The sequence below is a fragment of the Solanum pennellii genome, chromosome 9 (genome assembly GCF_001406875.1).
Source record: "Solanum pennellii chromosome 9, SPENNV200".
Taxonomy (NCBI): Eukaryota; Viridiplantae; Streptophyta; class Magnoliopsida; order Solanales; family Solanaceae; genus Solanum; species Solanum pennellii.
Genome location: NC_028645.1, coordinates 58,063,582 through 58,081,691, shown reverse-complemented (window position 1 = coordinate 58,081,691; position 18,110 = coordinate 58,063,582). Strand labels below are relative to the sequence as shown.

General features: G+C 32.8%; 1 protein-coding gene across 2 annotated transcripts; it reads left to right on the top strand.

Annotated features, from left to right (window-relative positions):
- The first annotated feature begins 8,108 nt into the window (after window positions 1–8,108).
- LOC107029587 (transcription factor bHLH62-like) lies at window positions 8,109–10,704 on the top strand. Of its 2 annotated transcripts, none has more exons than XM_027919456.1 (8): window positions 8,109–9,121; window positions 9,188–9,403; window positions 9,475–9,540; window positions 9,625–9,693; window positions 9,769–9,828; window positions 9,899–10,096; window positions 10,248–10,296; window positions 10,392–10,704. In XM_027919456.1, the coding sequence occupies exons 1-8, from the start codon at window positions 8,435–8,437 to the stop codon at window positions 10,427–10,429; spliced, it is 1,383 nt and encodes a 460-aa protein (XP_027775257.1). In that variant the 5' UTR covers window positions 8,109–8,434; the 3' UTR covers window positions 10,430–10,704. The 2 variants fall into 2 exon arrangements, with proteins under 2 accessions (XP_027775257.1, XP_015086507.1); XM_015231021.2 differs by having other exon boundaries at window positions 8,114–9,121; window positions 10,215–10,296.
- Window positions 10,705–18,110: the final 7,406 nt, after the last annotated feature.

Here is an 18,110-nt window from a genome sequence, read left to right as displayed (position 1 = left end):
GTCAAGGTAGAGCACTAGAAGCCGGTGGCATTAATCATAACATAGATCTTTCGGAATGGAAAGTGGGAGATGATCAATATGGATTTATTTACAGGTTTACCATAGAATGGAAAGTGGGAGATGATCAATTGGGTGATTGTTGATCGAATGACTAAATCAGCCCATTTCTTACTGGTAAAGACTACCCACTTAGTAAAGGATTATGATAAATTATATACTCAAGAGGTAACCATACTTCATTGAGGTATGGTGTCCATCATTTCAAATAGAGGTGCAAAATTCACCGCAAAATTCTAAAAGTCTTTGCAGAAAGGTTTAGGTTCGAAGGTGAACCTTAGTACTGATTTTCATCCCTAGACTAATGGTAAAGTAAAGAGTATGATTCAGATTTTAGTGCATATGTTGAGGGCGTGTGTCATCTATTTCAAGGGTAATTAGGATGATCTCTTACCTCTCATAGAGTTTGCTTACAATTATAGTTATCACTTTAGCATCCAGATTGCTCCTATTGGATGGTTTAAGGTTGGCGAAGCTGGGCTGATAGGTTCATACTTGGTTCATCAGGCCATGGAGAAAGTTAAAATTATTCAATTGAGGTTGAGAACAACACAAAGTCGTCATAAATCCTATACAGATGTCAAAAAATAGACTTAGAGTTTGAAGTAGATGATTGGATTTATTTAAAGGTTTCACCCATGAAGGATGTTATGAGGTTTGGCAAGAAGGGGAAGCTTAGTCCCCGGTATATTGTTCTTTACAGGATATCCAACAGGATTGACAATGTAGCTTATGAATTGGAGCTACCGTCAGAATTAGCAGTGATTCATCTGGTATTTCACATTTCCATGTTGAAGAAGTGTATGTACGATCTTTCACTTATAATACCAACTGAAGATATTGGTGTTAAGGATATTCGATCTTATGAGGAGATTCCCATTGAGATACTTGATCATTAGGTTCGCAAGTTGAGAACCAAGGAGGCAATGGCGGAGCCAAAAATTTTATTAAGGTGTACAAAAATAATGGTGTGATTGTCAAAATAAAATAAAACACATTCTGATATCTGGCATTTGAACTCCTTCACTCTAGTGGACAGCCATTATCACTGTGTAAAACACATAACTTTTGTCAAGAGTGGCCAACCTTTAAATATATATCCTTTAAATATAGAATTTGACATATATATATACAATAATAATTTTTCGATGAACACCCTGGTAAGGTTGTGGCTACGCCACTGCAAGGAGGTAGCATTAATCAAGGTCTTGTGGGATCAGTTTATTGAAGAAGATACTTGAGAAGTTGAGGAGGATATGAAGAAGAGATACCCACATATGTTTGAGTCCGTATAAATTCAAAATTATGGCTAATCTTTTTCTTGGCATTTATTTTAAGTTGATATGTTGTGTTACTTTGCATATTGAGTGTTTGAATTGAGTGTCAAATGTGACCATCCTTAGTCTATTTAGAGTGATCTTATTCGATAAGGAATGTTTCCAAGGGTAAAATATTGTAACACCACAATATTTGAAAGAGCTAAAAATAGAAAAATATAAATAGAAAATAGCAAAATCTGAAATTTTGAAAGTGATGCTAAGTGTGAGTTTTGGATCAACTTAAAATGATCATAACTTTTTGTAAATGATGATTTAGGTGTCCCATAAGATATAAAATGAAAGGCATTGTAATATTCTTTCCAACACCACTGAGTTTGGTAATTTTTGAGCTTTTATGAAGAAGATATGACCATTTGAAGTCGGACTGTCCAATTAAGGAAAGTTACCCAAGAATATGAGAGGTATTTTGGTCTTTTCCATAACCTATCAAATTTAATTCATTTTTAGTAATTAATTATGGGTATAAAATTATTTGGTTTAATTTACACAATCATAATTCATTCTAGGGTTTAAGAAAAGAGTTCGACAAGATAAAAGAGGAGAAAAGAGAAAAGTCTAGGTTTTGTCAAGTTCTTGAGGTTTCATTCCGGATCTCGCTAAGGGTTTGATCCATCAGATGTATATGAGTTCTTATAGGGTTGATTTTGTTTATCAACACACCAATCATGCTATTCTCAACATAATTTCGATCTTAAAAGTTGAAGGATTTGAGTTCTTGATGAGTTTCATTCGTAATCTTGATTGTTAAGGTTTTGACGAGTTCTTATGATAAAAGTTAGTTATTTGAGGTTGTTTTTGAATAAATTCTAGTGTATTTGTATTGGATAATTGAATCTAAGGAAAACTTGAGAAAAGAAATTGACTATAGACGAATTAGGGTTGGAAATAGAAGAAATATTCATTGAGAAGTTTTGGGGAGAGGCTGGGGTGATGCGCCCTCGATGCGCTAGAAGGCACAGAATGATGCGCCCTGATACGCCAAAAGGTATTGGGCCGCACGCCAGCAGTGTGCCAAAAATGATTCTCTGAATTTCAGGGGCTGGCGCGGGGCGCTAGATATGCGTCAGGGTCGCCTGCCCCCACCTATTTTCCATCGTTTAGTTAGTCCTTCTAAAGTGTACTAACACTTCGTTTCAATTCTAAATACTTGAAAATACTTCTAAACATCTAAAAATCATTCATAAATATAAATCATAACCCTTGAATCCATAATTCAAATTCAAGGTAGAGTTAGAGTCAAGTCTTGAGAGTTCTTCGAGTCGTTTTAAAAGGTCCCTTGCAATTGCTTTACATCTTGTGTTAAATGAATTTGACATAGAGTTTATAAGAGTATACTGAGTCCATTTTCTTTTAAATGATATATGCGAACAAATTATTCCCATGAGAAAATATTTTTGCATTTAAAATGGGAGGAAACACCATTTTCCAAAAGAGTTTTCATGAGCATTTTTAGTACCATATCTTTTAAGAGAAAGATTTTTGAGTAATAATCTCAAACCATAGAAAGATTTATCTTTTTAAACATATGAGTCATTTACATTTTGAGAGTTGAATTGAGCACCGATATGGGAACAAGTTCAGATAACTCAAAGTCTTCATAAACCATGTAACCAACGTGGGTAGAAAGGGTCATACTTTCAAGATGATTCCTTAATGCTTTTTATTATAGACTAGTGGATCCACTTAGTAGTAGCATCTATACCCCGGAAAAGCATAGGATAGTTCTGGCATTGTGGGATAGACAATATATCATCACTTAGCTCATATTGATGGTTGTAGGTTAGAGAAATCCCATAGACTTATTTGTATCCTTACATATACAAACATAATTTATATTGTATTTTCTAATACATTGAGTTTTTATCTACTATTTAAAGTTTTTCTTTGTACTGCATCTTTATTACTACTTTATATTGAAATGAGTTATGTAGAGTTGAGACGAGATAAGTGTTTCTTTCGGTTCCAGTTCAAGTATGTCTTGTTTTAGATTTATCCTCACATACTCGTACATTTCATGTACTAAAACCATCTGTCCTACATCTTTTATGATGCAAATATGGTTAACCAGGATCAACCTCTGGTGCTTCGTTAAATCCAGTCGAGTTCCAGAGTCATTTGGTGAGCCTCTTTACTTTTCGGAGGATCCCTTTGTTATGTTTTGTTGTTTAGTTTTGTTAGGATGATCAAGGGTCTTGTACCGAAATCCCGCATAGTATTTAGAGGCTTCATAGATAGATAGACTCTAGTTTCTGAGTCTTTTCATTTTCATTCCGTTTTATGTTGAGACTTGAGTTGCCACTTTGGATAGTTGAATGTTTATTTATAAAACATTTTAAGTAATCATTTGAGTTATAGTTACTTTTTAAAGTGCTTTTATTATGAGGAATTCTTCTCCTAAGAATTAAGCTAGACCAAGAATTCGCTTGGGATCAGCAATGATTCTCGAGTGTCGATCGTGCCCAGGGTACAAGCTCGGGGGCGTGACAACTTTGAGTTGAAGGACTTACAAAAACATAAGAGAGTTGAGAAAACAAGATTAAAAAAACTTAGAAAAGTTCGGATATTTGATAAACAAGTACAGAATAGTATCCAAGTGTGAAACTATCATGCTTGATGTAAACTGAGCATGAGGGCAAAAAAATATTTATATATGGATTGACTATAAAAGAGTTGAGAAGTATGGGAAAAAGAAAAAAAATAAACACCCAATAGCAACTAAGTATTTGATGAAGGGCAATATACAGAGAATAATGAATAAGGAAATAAGCATATCATGTTGAAACTAAGGTGAAGTAAGAAAACAAACTTAATTGATTTTGTCTTTGTCTTAAAGTGTATAGGAAAGAATAGTTACTATTTTTACCAAATAATTTCTGCTCGACCCTTGGCCAAAAATTAAAACTTGAAAAAGTCATTTTGATCCTAAAGTACAATGTTCTGCTTGAGTGAGGAATACACTATTAACAATCGTATGACATGTTTTGATATGTCTTGAATTTTCTTGCGAGAGTGAGAGTATTTGATTTTATCATGCCCCTGTAGATTATATATAATGACTGATAAAATGACAATTCTTTGATAACGAGTGCACTTAATTGTTAGAACTGGTAACTTAGTGATTGCAGTAATTACATCTTAGCATTTTGACCCTATATATGTCATCATGAAAGAGTCAGTCTAGAAGTTATGATGTTTGTATAGAAGTGTGGAGTTAAAAGATTGTGTTTGAATAAGTAAATTTCAACTCATGATTAAAGTGTCTATGTAAATCGAATTTATGTGTAATCTTGTCCAATTAGCATTGATGTGAATAAGATGAGTTGTTCAAGCATGAAAAAAATCTCTAAGTATGTGGTGGTGATATGAGTGTATTTTTGCATCTAAAACTTTAAATATCATATTTTATTCATAATTTAATTAAGTTATGAGTATAAAGTTGTGAATATCCATATTTTTATTGAATATTTATTGTGATACACTAAAAGGTATGATTAAGATTGTTTTAAGCTAAAAGCAACAAGAAAGCACTTGAAAAATTGAATAAGAGTACATAACAAACTAATTCAAACTTAAATGCAGCCAAAGAATTTGTAGAAAAGGAGTTTGTGGTGCGAGGTTGCCTACCCTGCGTTGGACCTCGTGCCACACCTGTTTCAGCCAAGATTTACAAACTTAATTTTTCTGTGACTATATTATGAAATACGAAGGAGGCTGGAGCATGAGATGGAACCCACATTACAACTTTTTGTGTCACGCAGTATGGCCCAAACCGCATTCCCTAGTATTGTCGGGCTGAAGTTGACCAAAGTTAAAATAGAGTTTAATTCAAATTTGAATCCTGACCATGTTGTTATATATATATAGAAGATTCCAAGTTAGGAAATACTCATAACATAGAAGATCCATTATTCATCAATTTTTTTAGGATTTCTCTAACATTCTTGGTAGAATATTGTGGAACGAACAACATTCTCTTGCAATAGTTGCATTAATCAAATGTATTGTTTACTTTCATTTACATTAATGTTTTTCAATAGTTTAAATTATAATTGTTATTGTTTACAATTGGTATTCAATATATATATAAACTCATGATTAGAGTTATGAAACTTAGATTAGTAATGATGATAATAGATTATATACATTAAATCTTATGACGAAGGGGGTGATTATTGTGGATTAAGATTCTTTAGTGTTGACTGTTTTTTAATGGTTGCAAACATTAAGAACTCGTTCGTATTCTGACTTGCTTGACCAAAGAAGTTAAGAATAGAAAAAAAGTTCATTATAGAGATATTTTGATCTACCAACCTTGATCTGGAGATGTGATAATATAACTTGACTGAAACTTTTGATGAATGATCAAATTAATTCGACACCCAGGTGTTGACAATTGATATTCTCTTAATTTGATCGAGAAGCTTTATGAGACATATAGATTCGTCAATTTTACACAATGAACACAACTGAATAAGTTAATAGTACTTTATCCGTCAAGTGTAACCTTTGTTCATCTTTATGGTTAATTAAAATTCATTAACTAAAGTAGATAGTTTCCGTTTAAGTGCCCAACCTCAATAGTAGTTACTAATATAATTTTATTAGTAAATTATAAAGATCTATGACAATGGTCTTTGTAGAATTCGATCTCGACCAAATTAGGTTGTTATATTTTAACATCGATCGTTATAATTTTCAATTTAAGAGTGAACTTTAGGTGACATCTCAATTCTTATGTCATTTTGCCCGAAAACATTACTTCCAAAAATAACATAAATTAGCCAAATATATCATAATTAATATAAGTTAGATGTATTTATTACGAATTCATATTAATTAAAACATAATATGAATATGAATAAAATAGTATGAAAGGACCTGTAAATAAACCTGTCATAAATTATTATGGAAATAAAGAAAAAATTTCAAAAATATTCAATCCAACTTAAAATATTACGCCATGTAATCTAATATGCAATATTATACCTAAACATATATATACTATATATAATGTATCAGTCTTGTATAAGAGTGTATAAAATGTTTTATATTAAATTACGAGATGTAAATAACTTTATCTAGTAAATTTAGAGAGTAATTTTCCTAAATAAAAGAAGATATTTGTCTATGTACTTCTAATTGAAGGTCCTACTAATTTCTGTTTTTAACTATACCACCATAATTTTCACTTTTGTAACCTTTTCGAACATTATGCAAAACCACATCACCCTTCCAAACACTTTTCTTTTCCATTTTATCATAACAAAATAAAAATAATATTCAGTGACGTGCTTTATTTACTAAAACACTTAGCAATCATATTTTCAGCTTTTTATTTAGGATTGTTTGAAGAGCTACTCTGCTAATTAGATTTAGTATAATTATATTGCCTAGTATATTAGATTAGTCGTGTAATTATTTGATAAAAAATAATTGGATGAAATTGGCGGGGATAATTACACTATTTAATTCTTAGTAAAGGATTGTGAAATGTTGACAATCATTATTTATATGGTGTAGTGTAATTTATAAGTTTATTATTTTTTATTGTATTTATATTTTTATTTTGTTTAATTTTATTTTTTTTTATTTTAAAGTTTCTTTTTATTTTTATTATTCTGAAAGTTTTTTTTTAGTTTATATTATTTATATTTCATTTCCTTCTCTTGTAAGAAAAAATCCTTTCTCATTCTCAATTTTTACCTTCGGTGATTTCATGCAACTTTTTGTATAATCTATTTTTATGGTATGTTTATTTTTTTCTCATTAGCATAATTTTGATAGTATACCAATTTTTAAATTAAAGTAGAATTAATTGTTGAGTAAGATTATAGACTTATATTTTTCTTTTCTTTAAATCATCTTATGTATGTTATATTGAAATTGAATATAAAAGTATTTTGTTAAATTTTTTATGTTGAAATTTAACATTGCATTTGAAACTTGGTTATTTTCGAAGTATTTCTTCAAATTTATGATAATAAACTAGACGTAAAACATATATTTATAATTGAAACAAGTGTAAAACACATACTAAAATTATGTTGAATTTTTGTGAGTTTCATATCTAAACTATTGAGAGTGTGAGTTTCATACATAAACTATCACTTATTAGTTTGAGAAACGTACATATCTCTTTTGTAACACTCTCATTATGGTGTCTATAAACAATTTCTCTCTTACTTAAAAAATTAGCATATAACACTTCGCATGGGACGAATTTCACCTTGACGAAAATTAAATAAATCAAGTATTAGTTAAAATTAAAGATTAAAACTTATTACCCCAAGAAAATATTATTTTGCTTAAAATAAAATACAATATATTTTTCTACTTCAACTTCATCTTTACCCCACCCCCACCCCCGGCTTACATCCCCTCCAAATACTGATTTAGGAATTATTTTATTTTTAAAACAAATACAATTCGCTCCATCCAATTATTTATTTCAATTTTTTTTGTTTTGTATTAGATATATGCCTATCGAAAATATATTTTACTTGTCGTTTCAAGATTTTTTTAAAAAATAAAATTTTTCTTTATATTATATTTGATACATTAAAAAAATTCTAAAAAATAAAAATAATATCATTTTTTGGAGAACAAGTGGGTGAAGTATGAATTTTTAAAAATATATTATAAAAGAAACTTTTAACAAAATGAAAAGAGAAGCATTGTTGGAGTGGAGAAGGGATATAGAGAGGAGGTGATGAAGTGCGATAAGAAAAAAGCCCGGAAGCAGTGGATAAGAGGTTTGATGAAGAAAAAAAGGTGGTAAAATAGTAGAATAAATCGGTACGTTGAAGGCCCGGCAATTCACCCTACTTTCCGCTTTTCCCGGCTACAGCCCCTAACTACTACCCCACCATTTCTTCTTCCATCTGTTCTAAATATACAAACAAATAAACGTCAAAACCAACTATCTTTTTTCTCTCTCTCCACCTATATAACTTCCTCTCTCTCTCTTTATTTCACTTCCCTCCCCCTTCTTTCTTCTTCTTAATATTTTTAAACTTCAATTTAATCATTCATTTTCCATGGAAAAAGACTACTTCATCAATGGCGGAATCCCTAATCCAGCCCTTCAGTTTGAACCTACTATGTCATTCCCTTCTTGGAATCCCTTACATTCAGGGCAATCTTTGTTTAACCCCAACTGGGATCATTCAACACCTCAATTTGACTCAACTTTGAACGCGATTGTATCTTCTTCTCCTGCTGAGTTGATTGGAAAACTGGGTACTGTTTGCAGCTCCCCTCAAGCGGTTTTGCACAATAACAGTTATAATAGACCCATGATGGGAAAAGATAATATACCCAATTTGGGAAGTTCACTTCCTCCTCCATTACCTGCTGATCCAGGTTTTGCTCAAAGAGCTGCTAAATTTTCTTGTTTTGGGAGTCGTAGTTTCAACGGCAGAACGAGTCCGTTGGGGTTGAACAATACGGAATTATCACATAGATCTGCTCAAACATTGGGGAATGGAAAGTTGCCTAGAGTTTCGAGTAGCCCTTCTCTCAAGCAAGGTGGATCCCCTTTGCAAATCAAGAATTCGGGTCAAACCCGGATGGAAATGAACTCTAACGAGTCTGTTTCAGAGCCAAGTGGGGAAACAGGATCGAAACTTCCAACTGAATTGAATTCTAGTCCTAGAAAAAGAAAAGCAGTTTCAAGAGGGAAAACAAAGGAAGATTCCCCAACTGAAGGAGCTAATGGAAACAGGGTAAGGATTATTATCTCAGTCAAAAAGAGATTTTGAGTAAATGCAATAATCAAAATTTCATTTCAGGGAAGTGAAGCTGATGATAATGCAAGAGCAAAGCGATGTAAGCAAGTAGAAAGTAATGGGATAGAAAATGGAAGAGTACACATGGAAGAATCAAAGGATGATGAAACCCAAAAACAAGTTATGGAACATCAAAAGCCTACTGAACCACCAAAGGACTATATTCATGTTAGAGCAAGGAGAGGACAAGCTACTGATAGCCATAGTTTAGCAGAAAGAGTAAGCATTAACAATCACTTTGCTGTTTCAAAGACCATATTTCTCGTGTTAACAATCTCCTTTTTCCATAGGTGCGACGGGAGAAGATTAGTGAAAGAATGAAGCTTTTACAAGATCTTGTACCAGGCTGTAACAAGGTTAGCTGAAATGCATCAACAATTTATCCCTTTCTGGTAATACCAGTCCTATTTCTAACCCGGCTTCATTAATTTGTGTACCAGGTGACAGGAAAAGCACTAATGCTTGATGAAATTATAAACTATGTACAGTCACTCCAACGACAAGTCGAGGTAATTCACAGTTTCCCTAATCGCGAATTCTATGAAACGTATTGTGATTCATCAGCTAATTCTTCTGTTTTATAGTTCCTATCCATGAAGTTGGCAACAGTGAACCCAAATTTGGATTTCCCCCTCTCCAAGGATGTAAGTGTATAATGATTCATCGTTCCTTCTTTTACATGACATTCTAAAACAATATCTTGTGTTCTTTCAGATATGTCAACCAAATGGCTCTGTGGCCCATCCTGTTTTCCCAATAGATAAAACATCATCTTCTTACCAACAAGGCCGGAGCGATATTCCTAATGGAGCACTAAGTCAATGCTCAGTGGACACATTAGATAACTCACTATGCCGTAGCCTGGGAATGCAATTGCCTCCCCTTGATGGATTTGCTGAATATCTTAATCAGGTAAAAATAATAATTCAAGATTTAACTTATTTGCAAAGACGCAAGATTTTACATTATCAGTGTATAAACCAAACATTTCTCATCATGTAATTTGGTTTTAACAACTTCATTTCACCAGTTCCCTGAGGATGACCTGCAAAGCTTTGTGCAGATGGGATTTACCCAAAACCCCAACAAGGATATGACACTGCAATCACAAGGTAAGAAGAGGGATCGCGTCGAGTTTATTAAAATGCTCAAATATATAAATTGATAATGAATTGATGAGTGTTTTTATTAAAATCTTTTGATGCAGGGCCTCATCAAACGTCTCACATGAAAATTGAGATGTAGTCACCATTCATTTGTCTAGGAAGAAAGAGACTTCTGTGTATAGGAAGAGATTTTTAGTTTAATCTTTCTTCAGAAATTATTACTACTACTAATTGACAATATTACCTAAAATTTAATTGTACGAATTTTTTGTTTTGCTAAGTGATGAGTATTTATTGTGTAATAACATTATTAAGATCCAAGAGTCATTTGGGTGCAAACAGCACATGTAATTTTCTTTTTCTTTGTAAATAAATGAGAAATTAAGATGTTATTATCATCAGCTTTCATTTTCATTCACATTGTCCATTAGTGTTTACTGAATAATCTCATACTCAAATCTTCTAAAAGATTCCTTCATGGTTGATGTGAAATTATAGAGCAATTAAAACTGCTACTTATGATTATTCAGGTATGTTGTAACCAGCTGTAACGCTGGGTGGGGCTCCTAACCCCTTTCTAAATTCTTTTATGAATCATTAGTTAAAATTCCTTATTAAATTTTAATCGTAATTTTTTATCGAAAAGATTTCTTAGCCCTAGCCAAGCAAGAGCAGATATAATGATTAGCATATAACTTAGTAATTTCGATTCGAACTCTACTCAATAAGTTATAAGTTGGGATACAATCCGAAAAACACAAATACGTATTGAAATTGCCTCGGTGATCGTGCGCAGAAATTAAACTGCTTTCTGCTGATTATTAACCTGAAACAGAAGCTTCCGTCAGTGTATTTTGACAGAGTGGTAATTAATAAAACAGAAAGTAAACTTAATTGATTACTATAAAAATAAAATGATTAAAATAAGGGGGACATCAAAAGAATCCCAGGTTGGCATTAATAGGTGAGATTCTGACTAGACTCAATGAATGATAGGACTTAATTTGCTTCTTATTCTAAAAAAATATGAATAAACAGGAAAAAGTTAAATGGAGTAGTGGAGTTCTGGTATGGAAAGATACCCTTAAGAAATAGATTAATCATTTGATGGAAAGAGATTAACAAAAAAATAAAGTTTATGGGGTTAAACAAAACATTTCTGCTTTGCAGCCTTATCTTATTTTAATAATAAGGAGAGTTACTTCCATTATTGGTCTCACAAGCATGTTATAAATTATCACAAAGATTCTTTTAATTTGGTCTCTCTTGCATGAAAAAAAATAGGACTATAGTACTAATTATTATATCTTAAATATTAAAGCCAACAATTTTTTAAGAAATAAGATGATCAATCATGTAATCAAATAAATTATTTCTTTCACTAAAAAATTATTTAACAAAACAATATTTTTGATTGATAAACTTGAACAAAATTAATCAATCAAAATAATTTGAACTCTAGAATAATACGCTGTCTGAATGAGATTAAAGTACAACAACGAAGTTTGATCGTTTGGACTAACATTAGTTAATAATTCATTTCCATTTCAATTTATAGAATGTTGAGACTAGCTTCATTTTTTTTAGGTGTAAGACAACTAATCTTTGGTGTTACATAGATCATTACCTAATTAATCACATATTAATTAGGTTATGTTATTGAAAGAAATCATGCCTACTTTACAGAAAATTTATTTTAAATTATATACCGCGTAACCAAATTTTGATACAAAGATCCAGAACATTTCTTAATAAATATAATTATTCGGTAATTAATCATTCTACTAAAAAGTTCTGCAGCATATAATAATTTATTAATTTAGTCTGTCAGCAAAGCCAAAGAAACCTTACAAAGTTCCTTCCATTTACTAATCATAAGGAGATTTACAGGGAGATTTGCAGGCAGGACTTGAATGTCTCTTCTTCAAATTGATTTTTACTTTTCTGGTCAGAATATGCCAAATCAAATATAAAATATTGCTGTGATTTCCCCTTTAATTTTGTATTTTGAATTTCCTTTGCCAACCCATTATTGAGGACACTCCAAATTCATACCCACGGAAGTGATATACTGACACCAACATATTCATTGAAATTCTGCAAATGAGATTTGAAGAAAATAGAATATACACAAATCTTATCACTATCTTATGAAGATAAAGTATTATTTTCAAAAGATCATCAGTTCAAGCGCAACAACTCCAGGTAGACAATGAAGAGAATGTAGCAAACAAACAATGTAAAGTTTACTTAAAAGAAATTGAAAACAATAATAAAATAATGTGATAATCAAATGCAGTAAACAACACATATTAGGATAGATCATTGCAAATAATTATAAACAACGATTAAAAAAAACTACAATAATACAACTAGTACCATGGAAAATACCAGTCATCCTAAGCAAAGACAATACTACACTACCTATTAACATTCTACCCTAATGCATGTCCGCATCACCATCCTATCTAAGGTCACGTATGTCCTGGGTAATTTGAAGTTGCGTCATGTCATGGTTTATCACCTCTCCCCAATACTTCTTTGGTCTACCTCTACCTCTTCTCGTACACTCTATAACCAACCCTTCACACATCCTCACCGGTGCATTGTTGCATCTCTTCTCCAAATGTCCAGACCATCTTAGTCTCACTTCCCTCATCTTGTCCACTATAGAGGCACTCCCACATTATTTTCAGATATCCTCATTTATAATATTATCGATCCCAATATGAGCACACATCCATCTTAGCATTCTCATCTCTAAAACATGTATTTTCTAGACATGGATGTTTTTACTAGACAATGGTCTAACCATCACTCTGTAAAACTTACCTTTGAGTTTCAGATGTACTTCTTATAACACAAGAATCCGAAGGCAAGCTTCATTTTATCTGATTCATGCCACATCAATAGGATGCACGATATCCGTATAAATGATAAATGAATTTCTTTATGAATGTGATTGCATGATGAGAATTATGGTAGTATTACCTTGTATATTAATGATGACTTATGTGATGTCTTGGACACTCAATTCATGAAGGTTTTCCAAAATAGCATGAATGTATGTTTTAATTAAAACGTCATTTTAAAGCATGTGTTTTGCATAATGCCATACTTAGTACAATGTTTGTACTAAATCCATATTCTTCTATATTTCTAAAGTATAGATGGAAGAAAGTGAAGATTTTTAGAAGTTGAAGCTTGGGAAATAGAGTTCTCTCAAGTCTCGTGGTACATCCTCATATGTTCTGGGACGAAGATATTATGTTTAGTTTTCTTTCTATTAAAGACTTGTATTAGACTAAGAGTTTCTTTTCAATGTAAAGGAACGTGACCCTATAATATTAAGATGTGTCTAAGTTGGCTTGTGATGATTAAACTTGTTCCTTAGTTTTAATAAAAGAGTTTCCTATTAGTTATGTTGTGAAAAGTTTTAATTTGGTACTACTTTTCATACCTATGTAATGAATGAAAGATAAGAGGCTTGTACAGACCTCCGAGAGGTCGAGTACGCCGTGTGACTTCTAGAGGGTGCTCCCCGGTCGTTACAGTAAGATCAAGACAGGGTATGTGGAGTATAAATTCAATGATGGGGTGTGTGAGGTAGACATGGAAGTGAGTTTTCACACACAAGTCCCTAAAGAGACAATTATTTCAAGTATCTTAGGTATATAGTATAGGAAAGTGGAGATATTTTTATCCAAAGTTATCCTAAGACTCACCTAGGTAAGACATGAAGAGACCACCGATACAACCTCTTCAACACACACCTAGTGATCCTTAAGACTATCAAATATAAGCATACTTCATTTTAACTCAACAAGTCAACATTCATTACTTAAAAGAAACATTAATGCATTTAAAATCTTCACATAAAGACCATCCTCTACCACAACCCCCAAGTTACACTATTGCAATGTGAAAGTAGCATCCCATACTTGTCACGTACGGGAATAGCCCCCAGACATAATCGGCGTCGTCGTCCTCTTTGAGGACTAAGACTAGAATCTTAGCTTACATCATTACATTCATAGGTCAAATTTAGCAGAAAAAACTTTTCATTTCTTATACTTGGAGGTTTATATAGACCTCTACATACACACAGTATATATATTGAGTATATATAGGCCCTTTGTATAGGAATCTTACTTAGTCTTGTACTTTTATTGCACGTAGATATGTAGAAAATGTAACATAGTCATAATAATCATCTCACTTAATAACCATCTAATAAGAGTATATCAAATTGGGCCTAGCCCATACATCAATGAAGCAAGACCACATATAGGTCATACAATTGTTAGTACTCAATATGAAAGGAAAAAAAATATAAGAGTCTAAAACTCGTAACAACTCCATTAGCTAGATAGTGTCATCGCCCTCGGAAAGTAAGGACCTACCCTACTTGGATGATCAAGAGATCCAAGTCTTCTTCAAGTCGTATCAAAAGCAATTCAACAATCGAAACCTAAAATGTTGGGGAAAAGGAAGAAATGGGGTTAGTACGCCACTCGTACTAAGTATTAGACCATATGCACACATATTATCAAATCATGCTAAAAAGGGACCTTTCTTGAAAATATGCTATTTTACCCTTTTGAAAACCTTATGCACATTCAAGAATACCATACCAAATCAATAAGACATAGTTATTAAGTCATAAGCATGTATGTCACAAGACCAACAACATCAAAACTAGTCAAGTCAACATGCATTACTATAATTGAACACATAGTCAAGTAACTCCATCATCAAATCATAATAGCAACATGCATGAATAAGAGTACATTTCAACATGGCTAAAGTAAGACAATTACCCACAACCCTTATCAAGTCAACAAGTGCAATGATCAAGAAAATCCCCATAACCTTACTCAATCAAGTAACCTAACAAGAATCATGACTAACTTACCACTTCACATATCATAAAATTTAAGAGTACATAGCATCATACTTTAACAATATAGACCAACACATAATCATAAGCGGCACCAATCAACATATAGTATCAATGATGTGCAAGTTCATCATATACATGTCATATAGCATTATAAGCATATTCATATATAAGAACATCATCCTAAGACTCCCCTCAAGGCTATTGAGTGCAATGTTTAGGTAGAGTCCCATACCTCTACCTAGACTAAGCTAAACCCCTTAAGTCACTTAGTTAGAGTTCAATCCTTTAGTTCATTTTGCCTTTTGCGAACATCTTGCTCTAACCGACATAGACCACATGAGCTAATGTGGAATCCAGAGTTATGGAACCCTACACCAAAAAAAGGTGGACTACTTTCCAAGGTAGTAGTAAAGCATAAACATAGCAACTACGTGGATCCACTAGCTAGTATTCATATCGGGGAAACATAGTTTAAGAACTAGGAGATACAGTCGGGACCCTCTTTATGCTACATGCATTGCAGTCTCCAATCTCAAGAGTACATTAGTGATCCTACCTTTCCTATGTGGGAAGGGACACTCCTCACTCTAGTTCACTCAGTTCTAAGCTAGAGTCCCTTTTTGAAATGTCTTTAATGTCTTTATTAATCATCATAACCTAATGTAGGTCATAGGGTCTAACCCTCGTATAACATCATCATCATCATATCTCAATAGGAATTGCATGAGTATTGTCCTTTCATTAAAATTTACATAGGTGATGTTAGCACATTAACATTTCATATCATGATAAGGCACATTGGTAAATCATTCACCATCCTTATAACATTTACATCTTAAGATAACACCTCACAAATCATGGTCAAGACATTTCAATTCTACATCATACCAACCTATCAATCCTAATACAAGGCATACTCCAATACAACATCATGACTTAATCACAATTAACCACAATTTGAAGTAAAAGATAGGGATCACAAGACTTTCCAGGTCTCCTTCATAATTCATCATCAAGGTCTTACCATCAACCCTTAATTCAACCCAATTATGGTATTACATCATCATCATTCAATGACCAACATGATATCAAGGCTAAAAGAATTACTATATCACAATTCAATATTAGATCGTAAATTAAGATAAGATACTTAGGTTAATTCATAACATACTTCTTTACCTAGATCAATTCTCAAGAACTAGCATGAATAAACCATAAATCACCCTAATCCTTTCATTATTAGTATAATAATATCTCTAGTAGCAACTCAACCAATAACCAAGTCAATTGAACCAATACAATACAATTTATGTCAAGATCATCACCTAGGGTTAAGGGGTAAAGGTCATCTTCTACAAACTAGACCAAAACACCAAGATATATCATAATTAAGTTAATATACATGTTAATATATTCATAATATCCAAAATAAATCGTAAACAAATCAATTCATAACATCAATTTCGTATTGGATGAAAATCCACTAGAAAACTCAAGTTTAGAAATCAATTTGATGGAACCCATTGAGAAAAGAGGTTTCAAAGGTGAATTAGATCGCATACCTTGTTAATTGATGAAGATTGGTGGAGAAAATTAACCCTTTTAATCCCTTAAACCCTCCCCTAGCTTGGTCTTCAATGATGTTCTTCACTAGAGAGAGAAAGAAGAGAGAAGGAAGAGAGTTTTTGGTTTGGAAATTATGAACTTGGGTTAGTCTAATTTAGGTTAGGATCTTTATATAGGTACTTAATTAACTTAATTAGATCTCCATTAACCCCTAACTAACCACCTAACCCCTTAATTAATTATTTGGAGTTAAGTGAAAACGTGTAGGAATTTACAGGCCCCATCGACGAGACCACGATCGACGAATCGTTGGTCCATCGACAGCCAGTCCCTCCTTCCGTGCTGCACATCCGTGGTTTTGGTCAGAGACTATGCAAAATTAACCCTCCAGGATTTTGGCTAAGTGATCATCGACGGCGGCATTGACGCCCCATCGATTCACCAATGACCCTTCGTTCCCCTTCGTGGGTGAACACTGCCCAGGCAGTCTTGACCCCAAATGCAAGGGTCCTCCTCAAGGGACCTTAGTTGGTTCTTAGGGAGTCTTACCCGGAATTTTCGACCATGAATCAACTTAAACACATGTTAGACACCCTTCCAACAATTTTCATCACTTTCCGACTAAAAAAATCTAGTCAAATAGGCTTAGGCACGCTAGCACCTCATTGAACTAGTTTCTGAACGTCATGGACGTTCTTAAACGTTTTGGTTTCTAGACTGCCATGACTTATATTCATTAAAATGGACTTTGAAACAGTGTCTAGATCTTATGACACTTATGTTAAGCTCTAGAACACGTCTTGGATTTTCGAAGTGTTACATTATCCCCCCCCTTAGGAATATTCGTTCCCAAATGACACTAAGCAGCCCAACCAACAACAATACATAACAACATTAACCATATCACTTACACAAGGCAATTCAAAACTTCAATTCCCACACATAAGGCTCAACATTACATTATGAGGAATATCCTTCTCACAACAACAAGAGCTCAACATAGCATTTATGAGTCAATTATGCCAAAGTTCAACTTACCAACATGCTACATATGATTTCATAAAGACTCACCATAAAAAAATGCACAACATGACTCAAAACAAGCAAAATTGCAAATTATGGCTATACTTCACTAGAATTCACTTTAATAATATTAAAAATGCACATTTTGCAAAATCCCCTAAAATCAAAGCAACTTCAATTTTTAGTCATTATTTTCATTATTAGTAAGAACTACTAACCTTAGTTATTAAATAGATGAGGGTAACGGGACTCCATGTCGGCCTCAGCCTCCCATGTTGCACCCTCAACGAGGGGATTCTTCCATAACACTTTCAGGCAAGCCACTTCT

What these genes read in the sequence shown, in the direction of transcription:
- LOC107029587 (XM_015231021.2), top strand. Translation starts at nt 8,435, where the DNA reads ATGGAAAAAGACTACTTCATCAATGGCGGAATCCCTAATCCAGCCCTT. An exon ending in ATTTCCCCCTCTCCAAGGAT is followed by an intron (nt 9,829 to 9,898) that starts GTAAGTGTATAA and finishes GTGTTCTTTCAG; the next exon opens with ATATGTCAACCAAATGGCTC. An exon ending in TTGCTGAATATCTTAATCAG is followed by an intron (nt 10,097 to 10,214) that starts GTAAAAATAATA and finishes TCATTTCACCAG; the next exon opens with TTCCCTGAGGATGACCTGCA.